Raw genomic sequence first — 18,845 nt, 5'->3', positions numbered from 1 at the left:
TAGGCATCGCACAAGCAGGGATTGGGAACCCTACATTTGCTCCTCAGTTTGTCAGTGGGGTGATAACTGGTGGTCCAGCTCCCTCCTCCTCCTTCACCTCCAGCCTCCTTCAGTCTCTGCCAGCTCTTCAGGAAAGTATTCCTTGCCTTTCAGTGTTAAAGTTTTAAATTTAAAAAAAAAAAAAGTTTGTCAGCTTCGGCAGGGTTAGCTGGCTGTGTGACAGTGTCTGACCGCTGTTTGGTGCCTGGGGGACTTGGCGTGAGGTCTGCTGATTTTTTTTCCCTTCCCTCCCAGTGTTTTTTCTCCCCCTTCTCGCGGCTGCCGGTGTCTGCCCCGTGCTTCTGCTGCCCCAGCATGCCGCGCACGAGCTGATGCTCGCACTGTGGGGAGCCACGTTTCCTCGGGCTGCTGTGATAGATGCATCCCCGGTAGGGAGGACTTTTCGGGCATGTTTGTGGGTGTGGTTGTGCAGCAGTCGAGCGCCGGGTGGCTGATCGCTGCTCAGGAGCTCCCGGCCGATCCGTTCCCCCCAAGCGTGGGAACGACAGCCATTTTAAGCGCTTTTTGCGCCACGGAGGAGAGAGTTGTGTGAGATGGGGATCTCCTCCCAGTGCTTTCCCCAGCTAGTGCCCTGTGGCCCTGGAGGGGAATTTTGGGGGGGCCTTAAGGTTCATACCAGCAGTCCATACTCACTCGGTCCCATAATGATACACAAGCAGCTACAAAACTGGCAGCTCCCAGTCTTGAACCCCGCTACCTAATTAGCGGGCCTGTGCGCGCGATTCTGTATTTAAATTAGGTGGTGCGGTAGAAACGGGCAAAAGGAGGCACTAGGGAAACTAATGCGTCCCTAGCGCCTCCTTTTGACCCGGAGCGGCGGCCGTCAGCGGGTTTGACAGCCGACGCTCAATTTTGTCGGCGTCTGTTCTCGAGCCCGCTGACAGCCATGGGCTCGGAAACCAGACGCCGGCAAAATTGAGCGTCCAGTTTTCGGTCCGACAGCCGCCGGCCCATTTTACATTTTTTTTTCTTTTTTTTTTCTTTTTTTTACTCTTCGGGACCTCTGACTTATTATCGCCATGATATTAAGTCGGAGGGTGCACAGAAAAACAGTTTTTACTGCTTTTCTGTGCACTTTCCTGATGCCGGCAGAAACTAGCGCCTACCTTTGGGTAGGCGCTAATTTCTTAAAGTAAAATGTGCGGCTTGGCTGCACATTTTACTTACTGTATCGCGCGGGCATACCTAATAGGGCCATCAACATGCATTTGCATGTTGAGGGCGCTATTAGGTGCCGCGGGTTGGACACGCATTTTCCTCCCCTTACTGAATAAGGGGTAAGGGAAAACGCGCGTCCAAGGGCAGGTTAACAGTGCGCACCGTCGGAGCGCACTGTACTGTATCGGCCTGTAGGTAATTTAGGAATCAGCTAAGTTTATTGTACAAGCTACAGCCGTCTTTACTATCCTGTGTGTCACTAATTAGGTATCCTCTTAATTAATTAAAAATCAAACACTCTGCTCTCACTCAAATCTAGGACTGGAAAGATGTCTAGCGTCCAGCTGCATTCCTCAGCAGGGCATGTTTCTGGTACTATTATTGTCCCTCTCTGTGATGCCTTCCCCTCTCAGCTTCTCTTGTTCTTCTATTGTGATCAGATCTGTAGAGTTCTAGTATCTATATTTTAAAGTTTGTCAGGACTAGCCCTTGACTTTAGCATTTTAAGTGGTGCTAAACATTTTGATTGGCTAGTGTTTTGCTGCTAGACCTTAATTAGACAAGGTTTCACTGTTAATCTCTGTGGATTACTGTGGGTTTTGGTAAGCTGTGACCCAGAGACCCCTACTCCAAATGATATCCATTCAAAATGCCTTTTCCGTATTGGAAAATGTTAATATCCTAGAAATGGAAACTGCTGTGGTATCAGAAATAAAAAATGACACTCAGTGTACAACAAAACCCAAATACTATCAATCCAAGAAATATCAAACAACCAAACAGAAAATTCCTTCTGCTGAGAGACTCTTCATCAAAGGCAGTAACTTGGGGACTCATTTTGAGGGACACAGTACAGTTAAATGCCTTCCAGTATTAGCTGGCAGAAATGCAGATTGTCAATGAAATTAAAGAAGAAAATAGCGACTATAAAATCCATGTTATGATCCATCTGGGAACCAGAAACCGTATCCGTGCAATGCAGAGAGATTTCCAGACTCTGGGAAAGCAGCTTGGGTACAAAGTAAAGAGCATTGCCTTTTCAGACTGTGGGCTGTTTTGAATTGGTTCTGATGACCTCTTTGGATAATAAAATCTGGAATGTGGGCTGAGTTGATCCTAGGCTGCATTCTTTAGACAAAGATGCCATTTGAAAAAAGTTACAGTCTAAAGAGATTTCATCTAATGTCAGTCCTTGCAGATACGTTTAAATGAATGTTGGCTATAATTTTAAACAAACTGTGGAATATGCTATAAAATTTATGTCCTGAAGAAGCCATTAAGGAGGTGAAACAAGGGCTCCTTGTAGAGGTATCATCATTGAAATAATGGGGAGTTCCTGTTATGAGATTTGATTCACATAGGTTATAGAAATCTTTTCAATTACAAGAAGTTTTTGAGGTGCTTTGATCTTTTTGAATGCTGATTTTTTTGCCTTAATTTCTTTAGCCACCTCATTGGAGATCAATATTAGTTTCCTCTCCTTCTTACTTTTATTTACTTTTCTGATATAAAGATTTGTTGCCATAGGAAGCTCATGAGTAGAATGAATGGGTCCCAAGATAGTGGAATGGATTAGCAACTGGTTGACTGATAAGACAACAGTGGTAGCAGTATATGGAAGTCACTCTGAGTAGGGAAGGGTTATTAGAGTGTTCAGCAATTAGTTTTGGAGCCAATTGTGTTCAGAATCTTTGCGAGCAATATCACAGAGGGATTAGAAGGAAAAGTTTGTTTGTTTATGGATAGACACTAAGATTTGTGAAGAAATAAAGGTTAACAGATCAAAACAATAATATATATAAGTTGATACCTTTTTATTGGACTTACAATATATTTCTTGACTAGTTTTTGAGAACTGACTCTCTTCTTTAGGTCTGTATTAAGTTATTCCAATGAAAAGATATCATCTTATATATTTTTTTGTTTTTATTTCTTAACCTTTATTTTTGTGCATTCAAATGGACTAACATGGCAGCCAAACTACTATATCTAAAGTTTGCAACAGAATGGATACCACAGAAGAAGCAGAGAGAATAAGAACTGATCTAAGAAAGCTTGAAGATTGATCAAAGGTTAAGTTTCACTGCAAAGAAATGCAGAGCCATGCATGTAAGATGCAGAAATCCAAAGGAGCTGCATAAGACTGGATGCATGGAACAGGAGAAAAACCTGTTGATTTGAAGGTAGTGAAGCAATGCAACAAGGTGATGATTAGAGTCAGAGTTTATGTGGGGCTGCATAGAAAGAGGCATAACCAGCAGGAAGAAAGGGAGTGATAATGCCCCTATACAGGTCATTGATGAGGTTTCAGCTGGAGTAGTGTGTTCAGTTTTGGAGACTGTATCTCATAAAGGATAGAGAGAGGATAGAAGTGGCACAGAGGAAGGCAAAATAATGTGGGGTCTGTACCAAAAGATATACAGGATGAGACTTGAGAACCTAACCTTAAACACCATAGAGGAGAGAAAAGATGGGAGGGAATATGATATAGATATTTAAATACCTGAAATGTATTAATAATGCAGAAGAATGAAACCTTTTCCAATGGAAAGGAAGCTGTGCAAGTAGGGCACAGAAATAATGGGTGTCTATTGACAAATCCATAGTAACATAGCAACGACGGTAGAAAAAGACCAATTCGTCCAGCTAGTCTGCCCAGCAAGCTTCTTATGGTAGTAACTGCCACTTTGTGCACGTTACCCCCATGTTTCTGTTAAGGGTAGTAACTGCTAGTCTGTGCAGGGTTACCCCCAAGCCTTATGTTAAGCGTAGTAATATTTACAATCAAAACCAAGCAACTGTCAAACTCATAACAAAATTACTGCTAGCAACATTTTTGTGGGTGAGCAGCCTTCCTGATAATTCAGACAATGCTGTTTGAATGTGCTTTGCTTTTGGACTTGGCCATTGAAGCAGTCTTGTGCTTTATATCAAATTCTGCGTATCAGACCGTAAAAGACAGCATTGGCTGTCTATTGAATCCATTTCCCCTTGGCACAAGCATCAAGGCTAATTGGTTAAGGGTAGTAACTGCTGCGCCATGCAGGTTACCACCATGCACTCTTTCCATCATTTTCAACCTCTATTCTTTAGGGATCCACAGTGTTTGTTCCATGGTCTTTTGAATTTGTTTCCTGTTTTTGTCCTCACCACCTCTTCCAGAAGGGCATTCCAGGCATCCACCATCCTCTCCATAAAGAAATATTTCTTGATGTTGGTTCTGAGTTTTCCCCTTTGGAATTTCATATCATGACTTCTAGTTCTACAGTTTCCTTTCCACTGGAAAAGGTTTGAAGTTCATGCATCATTAAGACCTTTCAGGTATCTGAAGATCTGTATCATATCTCCCCTGTACCTCCTCTCTTCCAGGGTATACATATTTAGATCCTTCAGCCTCTCCTCATAAATCTTTCAATACAGACCCCACAACATTTTTGTTACCCTTCTCTGGACCACCTCCATCCTGTCCTTATCTTTTAGAGGGCTCCAGAACTGAACACAATAATCCAGATGAGGCCTCACCAAGGACCTGTACAAGGGCATTATCACATCTTTTTTTTTCCCTGCTGGTTATTCCTCTGTCTATGCAGTCCAGCGTTTTTCTGGCTTTAGCTATTGCCTTGTTGCCTTGTTTCGCTGTCTTCAGATCTCCAGACACTATTACCTCAAGGTCCTCTCCCAGTCCATCACATTAGTCTTTCGTCCCCCATCACATACAGCTCTTTTGAATTACCTCACCCCAAATGTATGACTCTGTACTTCTTAGCATTGAATCCCAGCTGCCAAATCTTTGACCACTCTTCCAGCTTTCTTAAATCACTTTACATTCTCTCTACTACTTCAGGCATGTCCACTCTGTTGCAGATCTTAATATCATCCACAAAACTTTACCTTCTATCCCTTCTGCAATGTTGCTCACAAAGATATTGAACAGAACTGGTCCCAAAACCAATCCCTGTGGCACTCTACTCTGTCTTCAGATTAGGTTCCATTTACCATTATATGCTGTCTCCTGTCAGTCAACCAGTTTGTAATCCATTCCCAAGCTTCTCATTTTATTCACGAGCCTCCTATGCAGGATAGTATCAAAAGCTTTGTTGAAATCCAAATAAATCACATCGAGTGCTCTTCCTTGCTCCAATTCTCTAGTCATTCAATCAAAATCAATCAGATTTGTCTGACAGGACCTTTCCCGCGGTGAATCCATGTTACCTCTGGTCCATTAACCCACCAGACTGTAGATAGTTCACTATCCTTTCCTTCGGTAGTCTCCATTAATTTTCCCACCACCGAAATGAGGCTAACCGACCTGTAGTTTCTGAGTTCCTCTCTGCCACCACCCTTGTGAAGTGGGACCATAACTACTCTCCAATCTTGTGGCACCACACCCATTTCCAGGGCTGCTAATGATCAGATTCTTGGTCAAATCATGGTCCACTCCAGAGGGAGCTGTAGTCTGTGCCCCCTAGCCTTGGACTACCACTGCAATGGCTGGGCAAAGACAAGGGGAGAGCGAAATAGGAAAGAAGCCCAAATAGTTGTGAATTAAGTCTCAAGGTGTTATTGTCCAATTCAAGTCACTTCCAATTGATTCTGAAGCCCACAGGAATAGGAGCAAACTGCCAGGCAATAAATAAAAGCTGTATTGCTGAGACATACTGCCAGCTAGATTAGTGTAGGCAGGGTTCAAACAGACAAATCGGTCCTTATCTGTGAATGTTTGCTATGTTGCTGTTCTACCCTTCCCTGCAATCTACGGTGGAAAACTTGATGGATTTTCCCAACTGTTCTCTTGAAAATCTGCATTTTCCAATGAATCTGATCCCTTTTGAGATTACATAATTCCACGTAAGGCAGATAAAGACCAGAACAAAACAAAGCAGCAGAGGCATGAAACAGAGTTGAATATTCTGTCTGCTGTTTTAATTTGATAAGGTCCACTACGCTCTCTACCGTACATTTATGTATCAAAACTATTAACAGCTGGTTGTCCCATAACCGTCTTAAACCAAACACGTCCAAAACTGAAATTCTTCACCTCAACTAACCCCCAATCTGCTTGCAGTCCTCCAGCTTACCTGCTTTTGGATGCCACTTCCATTCCCATAGTTTCCAAAGCTCTAACCTTGGGGTAATTTTAGAATCTAGTCTATCCATGTCTCAACACATCTCTACAAGTGTTAAAAACTCCTTCTATAAACTCCACTTGTTAAAATGTCTCCGTCATCTACTATTCGCTGACGATTTTCTTACAGTGCTACAATCTCTTATCTTTACTGGTATAGAGTATTTTAACACCCTCTACCACGGCCTCCATGACAATGCTCTTTATCCTCTTCAATTAATTCAAAACACCTCAGCACGCATCTTAACTGGCGTTTCTGGAAAGGGCCACATTACCCCGACCTTACATTCTTTTTACACTGGCTTCCTGTTTATATAGAATACAATACAAAACTCTTTCCATAATACACAACCTATTCCATAATGATTCTTCTACCTGGTAATGCACATTACTTTGCATTTAGCAACTGAGCAATATCTACGCTCAAAACACAAAAACCTCTTAGAGGTACCCACTGTTCGTCTTGCCAGGCTCGATATCACCTACTCCTCCACCACTTTCCACTCGCACACCCGAAACCTGGGTGTCCTTCTTAACAACCAACTCACTTTCAAACCCTTCATCAAATCTATCCTAAGTGACTGCTTTTTCAAGTTACAAACTGTCAAGTTACAAACTATCAAAAAATTCAGACCCCCTACTGCATTTCTCAGACTTTCGCACAGTACTTCAGTCTATTATTCTTTCCAAAATCGACTACTGTAATGCTCTCTTCCTTGGCCTCCCCTCCACGCACACCAAACCCTTGCAACTCCTACAAAACGCCGCAGCATGTATACTTACAAACACTAAGAAAAGAGACCACATTACACCAACTCTTATTGAGCTATATTGGCTACCAATACAATCTCGTATCCTCTTCAAAACACTAACCCTCATCCACAAAAGTATTATGAACGAAAATCTCAACTTGCTCTGCCCCCCTTTTCTTACGTGCACCTCCACAAGACCCACTCGTCCAGCCCTTCAAGGAACTCTCCGCACTCCCTCTATCAAACCCTATAAGCTTATCTCAACTTTGAACAGAGCTTTTTCCCTCGCTGGCCCTACGCTTTGGAACTCTCTCCCTCCAGATCTGCGCACTGAGACATCCATTCCTAAGTTAAAAAAAAAAACTAAAAACATGGCTCTTCCTACAGGCCTACCCGTCCTCTACCCCCACCATATAATTGTAATCTGGAATCCCCGTTTTTGCCATTGATTATCTTTGTAATTATTTAAATAAGTTCTATATTTTTCTGTAATTTATGTAATTTTGGTTTTTCTTGTTCCTCTGTTCTTACCTACAGTTATCTGTTCCATGTAAAGGCCTAGCCTATAATTTCCAAGTTAATTGTAAACCTATACGATGCACAAACGGTTGTCAGTATATAAAAAATGCCAAATAAATAAATAAATAAGACATGCCTTCTCAGTCGCTGGCCCTTCACTCTGGAATTCCATCCCAGATTACTTAAGGCAGATATCATCACATAAAGAATTCAAAAAAAGTTTAAAGACACATTTGTTTTCATTAGCCTTTAAATCATTCTCCATCTCCCACTAGGTCGCATTTACTCACGCTCAGTGTTCAAATGCACAGACCTGTATGTTTGTTTTAATCATCAGTTTTTTACGGCACCGCATCATGATTGTCAACTTTTTGTCTATCTGATGTTTACTGTTTTTTAGTGTCCCAATTTTATGTTATTTTAATTATGTATATTAGTTGTAAACCGTTTTGATCAACATTTGTTGTAAAGGCCGCTCCGATTTCGGAGCGGTCTCAGAGGGAACTTTCCTTCACCCTCCCCCCACCTTCCCCTCCCTTCCCCTACCTAACCCACCCCCCCGGCCCTATCTAACCCCCCCCTACCTTTGTCGGCAAAGTTACGCCTGCTTTCAGCAGGCGTAACTTTGCGCGCGCCGGCCGGCAGCCCCATCTCCGGTCCCGGGGGCTGGTCCGGAGGCCTCGACCACGCCCCCGGGGCGGCACCACGCCCACGGACACGCCCCCTCCCGCCCCTTTTCGAAAGCCCCGGGACTTACGCACGTCCCGGGGCTTTACGCGCGCCAGCGGCCTATGCAAAATAGGCGTGCCGGCGCGCGCAGGCCTTTTAAAATCCGCCCCTATGTTTGTTTCTGTAGTTCACTATCCAAACATCCAAATGTTTTATAAGGTAATTCTCTTAGAAAGGAGCCAATGTACTAACCTGCAGGTGGGATTACAGAAACCCACGTGTAGTTGTTAATAATCATTTTAATAATATATAAATTGGTTGTATGCTAATTTATTTCCCATAAAGGTAGAATGAAAACGCTGACTGTATCACAAGAAAATTTAATTACATCTGCCTGTATGTGCTGGGCAAAATGGTAGAAATTATTATAAAGAACAAAATTACTGAACAAATGGGCATAGTTTAATTGGCAAAGCCAACATGGATTTAGGCAGGGGAAATCTTGCCTCACCAACCTGCTACATTTATTTGAAGGCTTAAATAAATATGTAGATAAAGGTGAGCCAGTTGACATAGTGTATCTGGGTTTACCCTGGGTTTAAAAACGTTTGGATACGTTCAGGGCCGGTGCAAGGATATTAGGCACCCTAGGCAAACCTTACAGTCTGGCGCCCCCTCCCCATACACAATTTTAAATTATGCATTTATAACATATTTTACATGAAAAATGACATTCTGAAGTAAAATTAATATACAAGTTGCTATGATAATTTCATGCACTGTTGTGATGCCAACAAGAAAACTTTACATCTTGGAATTCATATGGCATCATACCTATTGTGATATATTTCGGTATGGTCCTCCCATATCAACACAGTACTATTTGTCAACACTCAAAGAATAACAACCCCACCTATGAAAAAGAATACCACAAATATTACACCAGAATCTAAAATATCAATATACCTCCTATCAAGAAAACAGAGCAGGCCAAGCTACTACAGATCCCTACAGAGAAACCACATGCTAAAAGAATGCTTCATCTCAGTCTTTGCATGCAGAACTGTTATTGATCTGATGCCTGATGGGAGGAGCAATCAGATAGTTGAGGGTGGATCCTTGGACCAGTGGCAGATGACCACGCCCCTGGGGAATGACCCTGAGAGGGACCACCGATCAGGCTCAGAGTTAGAAGACATACACACACTAGTTCTTTATTAGACAGTATACTGAACCACCAGAGATGGCAGTAGTGAGCTGGCAAGCCCGGCTGGGCTGTAGTCCCTCAGATACTGGAACAGCGATCCCTGGAGGCTGAGCTGAAGAGAGACTGAGATATAGTGAGCAGGTAGGGTATGCAGATGTAACACACACACAATGTCCCAATGAAGCCCAGGAGCTGGAATGTATAGGCCCTCGAGGAGCGAGTACCTGGTTCCAGGGAAAGCTCAGAGAGAACGATGGTAACTCACTGATGTAGCTGAGATAGTTGGTAATGAAGACTTCCAGGCAGAAGAGTATACGAAGTAAGTCTGGGATGAGGGCCCTCGAAGAACGAGTACCGGTTCCAGACTGTCACCTGAAAAACAAGGAGAGAGCGAGGCCCCCGAGGAGCGGGTACCCCTAGTAAGTCAGCCAGCCCCCGACTCGCCCTGCTTCCCCCCCAGTGCCACCCTCCCGACGTACCCCTGGTGGTCCAGCGGAGGGCCCGGGAGTGATCTGCCACTCCCAGGACCTCGGCTGCCACTAAGCAAAATGGCGCCGGTGGCCTTCAGCCCCTACTATGTGACAGGGGCTACTGGTGCCATTGGTTGGCCTCTGTCACATGGTAGAGGCTAAAGGTCACGGCGCCATTTTGCTTAGTGGCAGCCGAGGTCCCGGGCGCGGCAGATCGCTTCCAGGCTTTCCACTGGACCACCAGGGGGGGGCGTTGGGAGGGCGGCACTGGGGGGGAGGCAGGGCGAGTCGGGGCACTTTTTGCCCTTTCAAAATTCTGCCTGCCGCAGCACCCCCTAAGTCTCGACGCCCTAGGCATAGGCCTGGCTTGCCTAGTGGTTCCTCCAGCCCTGGATACATTCCTGGAGGAGATGTCCATAAACTGCTATTAATCAAGTTGACTTAGGGAATACCCATTGTTGTTACTGGCATCTATATAATGTTTGGGTACTTGCCAGGTACTTGTAATCTGTATCGGCCACTGTTGGAAACAGGATGCTGGGCTTGATGGACCCTCGGTCTGACCCAGTATGGCAGCTTCTTATGTTCTAAAGCTTTTGCTAGTCTTCTGAAGAAATTAAAAAGTAATGGGATAAGAGGCACTGTCTGCTGTGGATTGGGAGCTGGTTAAAAGATATAAAACAATGAGTAGGGTTAAATGTTCAGTTTTCTCAATGGAGAAAGGTGAATGGTGGAGTGCCCAAGGGATCTGTTCTGGGACCATTACATGTTAACATATTTATAAATGTCCTGGAAATGGGAACAGTGAGTGAGGTGATCAAATTTGCAGTTAAAACTAAATTATTCAAAATTGTTAAATCACATGAGAATTGTGAGAAATTGCAAGAGGACCTTGCAAGACTGGGTATGCAAATGGCAGATAAAATTTAATGTGGACATTGCAAAGTGATACATTTAGGAAAGAGCAACCTAAATTATAGCTACATAATGCAAGGTTCCACATTAGAAATCAACACTCAGGAAAAGGATTTAGGTGTCATCTGAAAATATGATGAAATCTGCTCAGTGAGCGATGGCAGCCAAGAAAGCAAACAGAATGCTAGGAATTGTTAGGAAAGGAACAGAGAATAAAACAGAGGATATCATAATGCCTCTCTATCACTCCATGGTGTGAACTCTTTTATTTTTATACCACCCATTCACAGCTCTAGGAGGTTTACAAAAAGTAAACATTCATAAAATATAAAGCAAATTATTAAAACATATAAAAATTTAAACAAAAGTTTAAAGCAAATAAAACTGGAAAACAAACCATAGAAATGGTCTATACCATACATAAAATTAGATCATTATAAAGTCTGAGAAAGACAGCATCTTGAGTATATTGTGTGCAGTTCTGGTCACCGCATCTCAAAAAAAATAAAGCAGAATTAGAAAAGGTACAGAGAAAGGTAACCAAAATAATATTTATTTATTTATTTACATGCTTTTAATATACTGACGTTCAGGACAACAGTCTTATCACACCGGTTTACATTAAAACTGAACCTGGGAAAGTTACAAATAACCAGAAGAATAATCAGTATAATCAAAATAAGTTATAAATAACTGGTGGAGAGATCAAAAAATGAAAAACTTAAGTAAAACTAGTGAAGATACCTAGAGAAAAGGTGATTAGAAATTAGCTTTGTTTTTTCAGGGAGGGGGGGGGCGCTGTCAGGATATAGGCTCTAAGGGGGATGGTGGGATAACTAAGAAGGGGGGAGAGGATAAGCCTGGGTATACATGGAGTGATAGGGATTTAGTTACATCGAATGTTAAATCAAAATGGCTGCCTAAATAGATTGATGGAAGCAAGTTACTGAACCGGTGACATAGTCAACGGTTGGTTTTAGTGCTGTCTCGGATTATGGAAAGGCTTGTTTGAAAAGCCCTAATAAATGGGATGGATTGATTCCCCTGTGAAGAAAGGTTATTGAGGTTAGGACTTTTTAGCTTGGAGAAGAGATAGCTGAGGGGAGATATTGTATGATAGAGATCTGTAAAATAATGAGCGGAATGGAACAGGTAAACTCGAATCAGTTGTTTACTCTTTCAAAGAGTACAAAGACTAGGGGACATGGAATGAAGTTACTAAGAGTACAATTAAATCAATAGGAGAAAGTATTTTTTTTACTGAATGGAATTTGTTGCTGGAGGATGTGGTAAAAGCTGTTAGTGTAGCTGAGCTTAAAAAAGGTTTGGACAAGTTCCTGAAGGAAAAATCCATAAACCATTATTAAGATGTACTTGGTGAAATCTACTGCTTAGTTTTGAGATAAGCATGAAATGTATTGACCTTTTTGGATCCGGTGAGGTACCTGTGACCTGATTGGCCACTTTTGAAAACAGGATGCTGGGCTTGATGGATCTTTGGTCTGATCCAGCATGGCAAATCTTATGTTTTTATACCTGGGGTGCTGTTAAGACTCTCACAAAGAGAGGGTGTTGCGCTTTGTAGCACACGTACTTTAACTTTGCAAACGCAGGTAATCAGCTGATTTGCATGATTCTTCAGCTCATTTCTTATTATGCGTCAGCTTTGCTTAGTACATCAGCCTCAAGACGAGTGGTGCTCCAGTAATCGATTGTATGGCATAACACAGCAGAACTGATTGAAATTATTTCCACCCTTCATTATAAGGTCTCAATTAGCAGATTATTCATGCAGATCTTTTTTCTTTCAAAGGGTCAAGATGGGCAGGAAGGCAAGTCTGGACTCCCTGGTTTGCAAGGTCAGAGGGTGAGTATCCCTTTACCTCAGATTTACTAGCCATGTCCTTCGGTGTATTGAATCTTGCAGGGGAATAAGACTTCGAAAGCCCAGCCCACTACAGTTATAGCACAGTCACTTTTGAAAATCATGGCGGGCTTATCCAATTGGCAGGGAGGCAATTGTTTGTTAATTTTTCTCAGAGAATTTGGTTTTCTGGTATGGTTTTACCGCAGGGAGCCCAGGCTGACTTGAGGCTGCCTGCATGCAATATAGTGTGTCTTTCATTTTAACAATACAATACAATACAAAAAAATGAAATTGCAAGGAAATTGCAAAATCCCTGCAGTGGAGATTCTCAGCAGAGGGGTTCGCGTGAAGGCACAAGTCCCGTCAGCCTCCTCCACCATGATCCTGGAAAGGTAATTTTGAAGTTGAAATAGTTTCTATCTATTCCTCCTCTGCGGGAGGTCTGTAATCATTTAGGGAGCAGTTTTCGAAAGGATTTCCGTGCACGCACTCTGGTTTCTGTACGTAAATCGCTTTCTGAAAATTAACGGGGGGAGGGGGGTAGTGTGTACAAAGCATGATTTTGCATGTACATCTTCCCCCGCACTCACAGTAGGCATTCCGGGGGGATGGGGGCAGGGAGAGCATTTGCACGCATACTCGGGTGGGGGTCTGACTTCCCGCGCATACATCTATGCACATACCAGCACCCCAGGAATTTTCAAAGTGGACTTAGGTCTGTTCGAAAATTCGGGCTGAAATCTGCCGGTGCTTTCTACCCCAAAGACTGTAGCACTATGCAGGCTGCTGAAAATTCCTCCTCCCCCCCCTTTGTATATTTTAAAGTTTATATCCAGTGTGGATCCACAAGGACAAGATGTCTTTCAGCCTTAAGGAGATCAGATTTTAACATCCAGTTGCTTTGCTCTTGGAATAATTGGGAACTGTAACTTGCTGCATTTAGTAACTCTAAGTACAGTAGCCTCTTGAGCCACGTTGTTCATGGCACATTACATTTCAAGTGATTCTGTAGATCACAGGTATCCCTCCTGGAGTTCTGAAAAACATCAATAAGCACATGGTACGTTAGGACATCACTGTCATCCCGTTTGGAGCACCCTGCACAATCGCTCATTTGATGCAAGAGAACGAGTGCCTGTACCTGATTCTTTGAAATGAATCCTGAAAGCATTATATTGCCTAAAGGAGCATCTGAAAACAAGATGCCGAGCAATGCAAGAGTCTGCAGTTGGCCCATTTAGCAGCTCTTGAGTCCCACAAAGGAGATGGATTCAAAATTAATCTGTGCAGCATTTTGTCTTGCACAGTCTCGGGCCTGAGCAAACTTGAATATCGCTGCTGTAACCCCCTTTTCCTCAGTTGTTATACTGGGGCAAGCGGCTGTTGCAGAGTAATGGCCACAGCTTGCCACAGTATTCGGGATTCTTCAGTGGAGAGAAGCAATAGCTTCGGGACCCATAGGGCTAGGACCAAGGTACCACACAGGAAAACATTTCACTGTCCACACCGGCATTTGGTGTTCCAAGATGAAAACAGTTTTACGGAAGCATTTTATGAAAAGCGATCTTTTGGAAAAACTGTATACTCTATCCAAATCACATCCAGAAACAAAGTCCAAACAGCCACATTACAAACTCCATGAATTCACAAGCAGGGTCCTCCTCTGACTCCTAAAACCCCTATCAGGATAATTTCCAGGAATCTCTCAGAACTAGGAATTGCCTTTATGATATCTGAATCAACTGGCGATTTCGCCTTCTCAGAAATAGTCTGTAAGCACAGGATTTAGATCCTTCTAAATCCTGCGTCTGTTCACTGAGACTTCTCTTCCAGTTCACCCTAGTAGAAGCTTCTGCTGCCACTCTCCTAAGTGCAGAGCCTCTTTTGCTGCAGGCACACACCCTGGAGCTCATCCTGCTCCCGAATGCATCTCTCCACCTCTCTGAAACAGACTGGTGAGCCACTTTCACTGGCACAAAGAGTGTATAAATGACTGCTCCGGGCACTTTTTCCCTCTCAGGAGATCCAAGGACTGTGACTTAGAGCCCCACTTTCCACACTAGATAGAGCCCAGAAACTTCCATGCTCTGACATTTTGATTCAACCTCCAAAACCTTGGATACTTCTTAATGGGGAGTGTCTAAGAGCCCTGCGCCTGCTCAGACATCATTGCTCTGGTCTGTAGAGATGCAGCCCTCGCTAGTAAGGGACATTTACATGTAAATCTAAAAGAGAAGACATATTCTGTCTATAAGAGTCTCCTAATAGAATGAGGATGCTCAGCCCTTCATCTCTGAGTTTCCTTGTCCTTCCTGCTCTACATGGACCCTTCTTTTGAAAGTCCTGCCAGCCTGCTTCAGCCCACTGGTTTTGCAGTGAGCTGACCTGCTGCACCTCAGTCGATGTAAATAGAGCCACCTGTGCCAGCACATTGTGCATATAATCCGCTTTGAAGTGTTGAAAAGCGGAATATAAATACATGAATAATAATAAAGCTGTCTCTTGCTAATTGCTAAGTTCATCCAATGGTCAATGCTGGGTTTGAGAGCTGACAGGAAGCCTACAGGAGTGAACGGAGTTCAGCAATCCAGTTTTGTGTCTGAAACCCGTCAAGCATGAGGAGATGAGAAATGTTCCTTCCTTTTGAATATCGATGTCATTTTTAACGAGTTTATCTGGCTAAATTTTAAATATCTTGCCCCACTGACTGGCTAAATTTTTTGCTGGGTAACTAATTTCCCGGCTAAAACTGAGACGCATAAATAGACAGGGTTGGGGGCGTATCTTAAATTTACCTAGCCAGGGCTGATATTCAGCGTTAGCTGAATTAAGTTATGTGCTAACTCTGGTTGGAAAAATTACAGGCCTAAAATTATCCAGATTATATTAAAAAAAAAAAAAAAAAGTCATGGCTATTAAGCAATGGAAGAGCTGAGAGGCATCAGTTGGCCTTAATGCAGCCCTGAGGCTTCCCTGTGCAGAGCAGAAGTAGTGGAGTCTCACACCTCCTCCTGCTCGCTTAGGTGGCAATTTTCAAAGGCGTTACCATGTAAATGTAACATACTATCATAGCAATTTTCAAAAGCCATTTACCCGTGTAAAGTGCACGTACACATGTAAAACCCATGTTTAAGCATGTAAGTGCACTTTACACGGGTAAATGGCTCAAGCTTTCTTAGATCACTTTCCATTCTGTCTTTTCCTTCATGAGTGTCCACTCTGTTGCAGATCTTTGTGTTATCTGCAAAGAAGCGAAGTTTTCATTCCTTCCCCTCTGCAATATTGCTCAGAAAAATGTTGACCAAAACCATCCTAAGGACAATTTCTGAGGCACTCCACTAATCACCTTTCTCTCCTTTGAGTGAATTCCATTTATCACTGCCCTCTGTCTATCACCCAACCCAACCAGTCTCTGGGACCTGACCCCAGGCTATTCAGCTTATTAATGAGTCTCCTAGGTGGGGCAGTAACAGAAGGTTTGCTGAAATCCAAGCAAGAAGCATGGTCAAAAATTCATAGAGTCCACTATGTATTGTCCAATAATAAAGAGTATCATTTACTGAGACTTAAGGATGTCAATAGTGCATTTTTAATCAGTTTTAATGGACATCCTTAAGTCTCAGTAAATGATACTCTTTATTATTGGACAATACATAGTGGACTCTATGAATTTTTGGCCATGCTTCTTTCCTATTGGGATCTCTTATGTTTGGTTTGGTCCTCCACCACTTGTGCATGCTGAAATCCAAGTAAACCATATCCAGCGTATGCCCTTGGCCTAATTCTCTATTTACCCAATCAAAGAAATCAGATTCATTTGCCACAATCTCCCTGTATTAAAACCATTCTGCCTTGAATCTTGCAACCTGCTTGATTATAGATTCTTCACTATCCTCTCCTTCAGTAAAGTTTTCATGAATTTTCCCACTACCAAGGTCAGGCTAACTTGCCTGTATTTCCAGTCTCCTCTCTGTTACCACTTTTAAGAAGAAAGACCACATCTGCCCTTCTCCAAGCACTGCTCAGAATCCACCTGTGCAAATATCCCTGCACTGGCAACTTCCCACATTCCAACTGCATTTCTGCTTGCCTCTGGCAAGTACCAGGGCCCTACAAGCTATAACCTGGTGGCTTCTAGGGCCACTGAAACTCCACAGAACTCAAGGATCATACAGTTCCTAGAAATGAACCTATAGACCAATACAAAAAAATGCTGGGATTATCAATCAGTCACAGAGAGAAAGCTAACAAGCTTAAAAGTTTATTTTAAAAAATGATGTGAACAAAAAAAAAGATGCAATTTGCAAACAGATAAAACCAGGATGTATATAGTTAATATCATCTAGACAAGTTTCACTGTATTTAACCAGAGGTTTAGGTTAGGCAGTTGTGAGGATGTGTAGAGCTGGGGCAGGGCCCTAGCACCAATCTCGTTCCTATGCACTCCCAGCCAAGGCTGGGGAATGTTAGCAACTTTGGTGCTAGTTCTCTGTGAGCTGTGTTGAAAGGACCAACCAGGGCACAAAGCAATAGCTTTTGGACCATTGACACTGCAGAATGTTACAATCTTGCAACACACTGGGAATACTGGGAAACATGATGTCCAAGCCTCACTTAGTTGGGCAGGTATCTGAGGCCCCCATTTGAACTACATTGCTATGAAGGTTAAAGGCAACTCTGCAGGCTAGTTTGAGGGAAACGAGTTCTCTTTGGGGAAAACAAAAGTCCAAGGGCACAACAAAGAACCACGGTTCAAAAAAAACAACCCTCCTATTTTGCCACACTTAAGACTATGCACATTTGTACGCATAGCTTACCAGCTGATTTGCCTTGGCTTTCCGATACTGTGTATTGCCTCATAACAGGTCTCATCTTCTGCTCCTATTGCTTAAGAATAGGTTAGTGAGTTCAAAGCTTTTGTGATTTTCCCCCACAATCTCTTGCTTGGGGAGTGACAGCGTGAATCCATTAGCTTCTGTCTTTCAGTGTCCACCTGTTAATGCATGATCTGAATTTTCACTTAGATTATTTTTCCTGCTAGAGAAAGATGTAGGCCAGTAGCCTCAAGACATGTCACTTGGACTGGCAGGGGTTGTGTATTCTGTGTAATGATTTTCTCAATCCTGAGGAGGAAGGGAAGACTGATGCCGCTTTCTCTGTGACTCCTACTGTGACTAAAGGTGTATTGCTAAGACTCATGAGCAAGCTTCTCTTATGGTGAGCAAGGGAACATGTCAGCTGATGAAGGGATGTAGAAGGAAAATGGAAGTGTTTAAAAAAAAAAACAAACCTCACAACTTTTATTCCATCCCCGAGAAGGGAATTTTTGAAAATTTCCTTCGCTTGGGTCACTCTGGTTGGTTGTTATTGATCTAAAATAAATCGGGGTACTACTGTACTAGCTGTCAACAGAATCTCATGCAGGCATCAGACTAATGTGTGGACACGGCTGCAGGTGGAGCTAGGACAAAATCTTACTTACTTGGACGGTTTCTTTTGAACATTGCGGCTTTAGGGAACGGCCACAAGTTATCACTATGTGATAGCAGAATGGGATCTGTTTAATGTTGGGGATCTTGCCAGGTATTTGTGACCTGGATTGGCTGCTGTTGGAAACAAGATACTGGGCTTGATGGACCTTAGGTCTGCCCCAATATGTGCAATTCTTATGTTCTTATAAATGCTTTTGAAAATCGGGCCCTTAATACATAAGTGCCGATTGCTTTGACATTTCCTGGTACTTGTGTATTAATTTATTCGCTGCATCGTCTGGTTCTTCACAGACAAGACCTGATTGAGGATTTAAACTTCACTGTCAGCTGTCGCCTATGGGAAAAGCTCTGCTGAAGATGACTGCCTCCCCCCCCAGTATAGAAGAACTCAACTTCCAAAAAGGGGTAGAATTGGGATAAAGGGGGAGGTTGGAGAGAGAGAAAGTTCACATGGTGCTTTAATTTCGAAATCCCCATCTGTACTTCTCAAGGCTACCTTTGAATCTGCTTCAGAGCAGAGGTAAATGTACATGGGAGAAGCAGTCCTGTTCCCATACCTGTTCCCTTTGACAAGGAGCTTGCAGGCCCTGGAAGATAGTGCCCTAGTGGTG

General features: G+C 43.0%; 1 protein-coding gene across 1 annotated transcript in view; it reads left to right on the top strand.

The window, feature by feature from the left end:
* Window positions 1–18,845, top strand: part of COL22A1 (collagen type XXII alpha 1 chain) — a 791,008-nt gene that overhangs the window by 554,557 nt on the left and 217,606 nt on the right. Inside the window, exon 22 of the mRNA XM_029592071.1 lies at window positions 12,689–12,742. Coding sequence (XP_029447931.1) covers window positions 12,689–12,742 — 54 coding nt within the window. The remainder of the gene's footprint in view (window positions 1–12,688; window positions 12,743–18,845) is intronic.

Source organism: Rhinatrema bivittatum, chromosome 2 (genome assembly GCF_901001135.1).
Source record: "Rhinatrema bivittatum chromosome 2, aRhiBiv1.1, whole genome shotgun sequence".
Taxonomy (NCBI): Eukaryota; Metazoa; Chordata; class Amphibia; order Gymnophiona; family Rhinatrematidae; genus Rhinatrema; species Rhinatrema bivittatum.
Note: the sequence above shows the minus strand (reverse complement) of the source record. Positions and strands in the feature narration are given on the sequence as shown.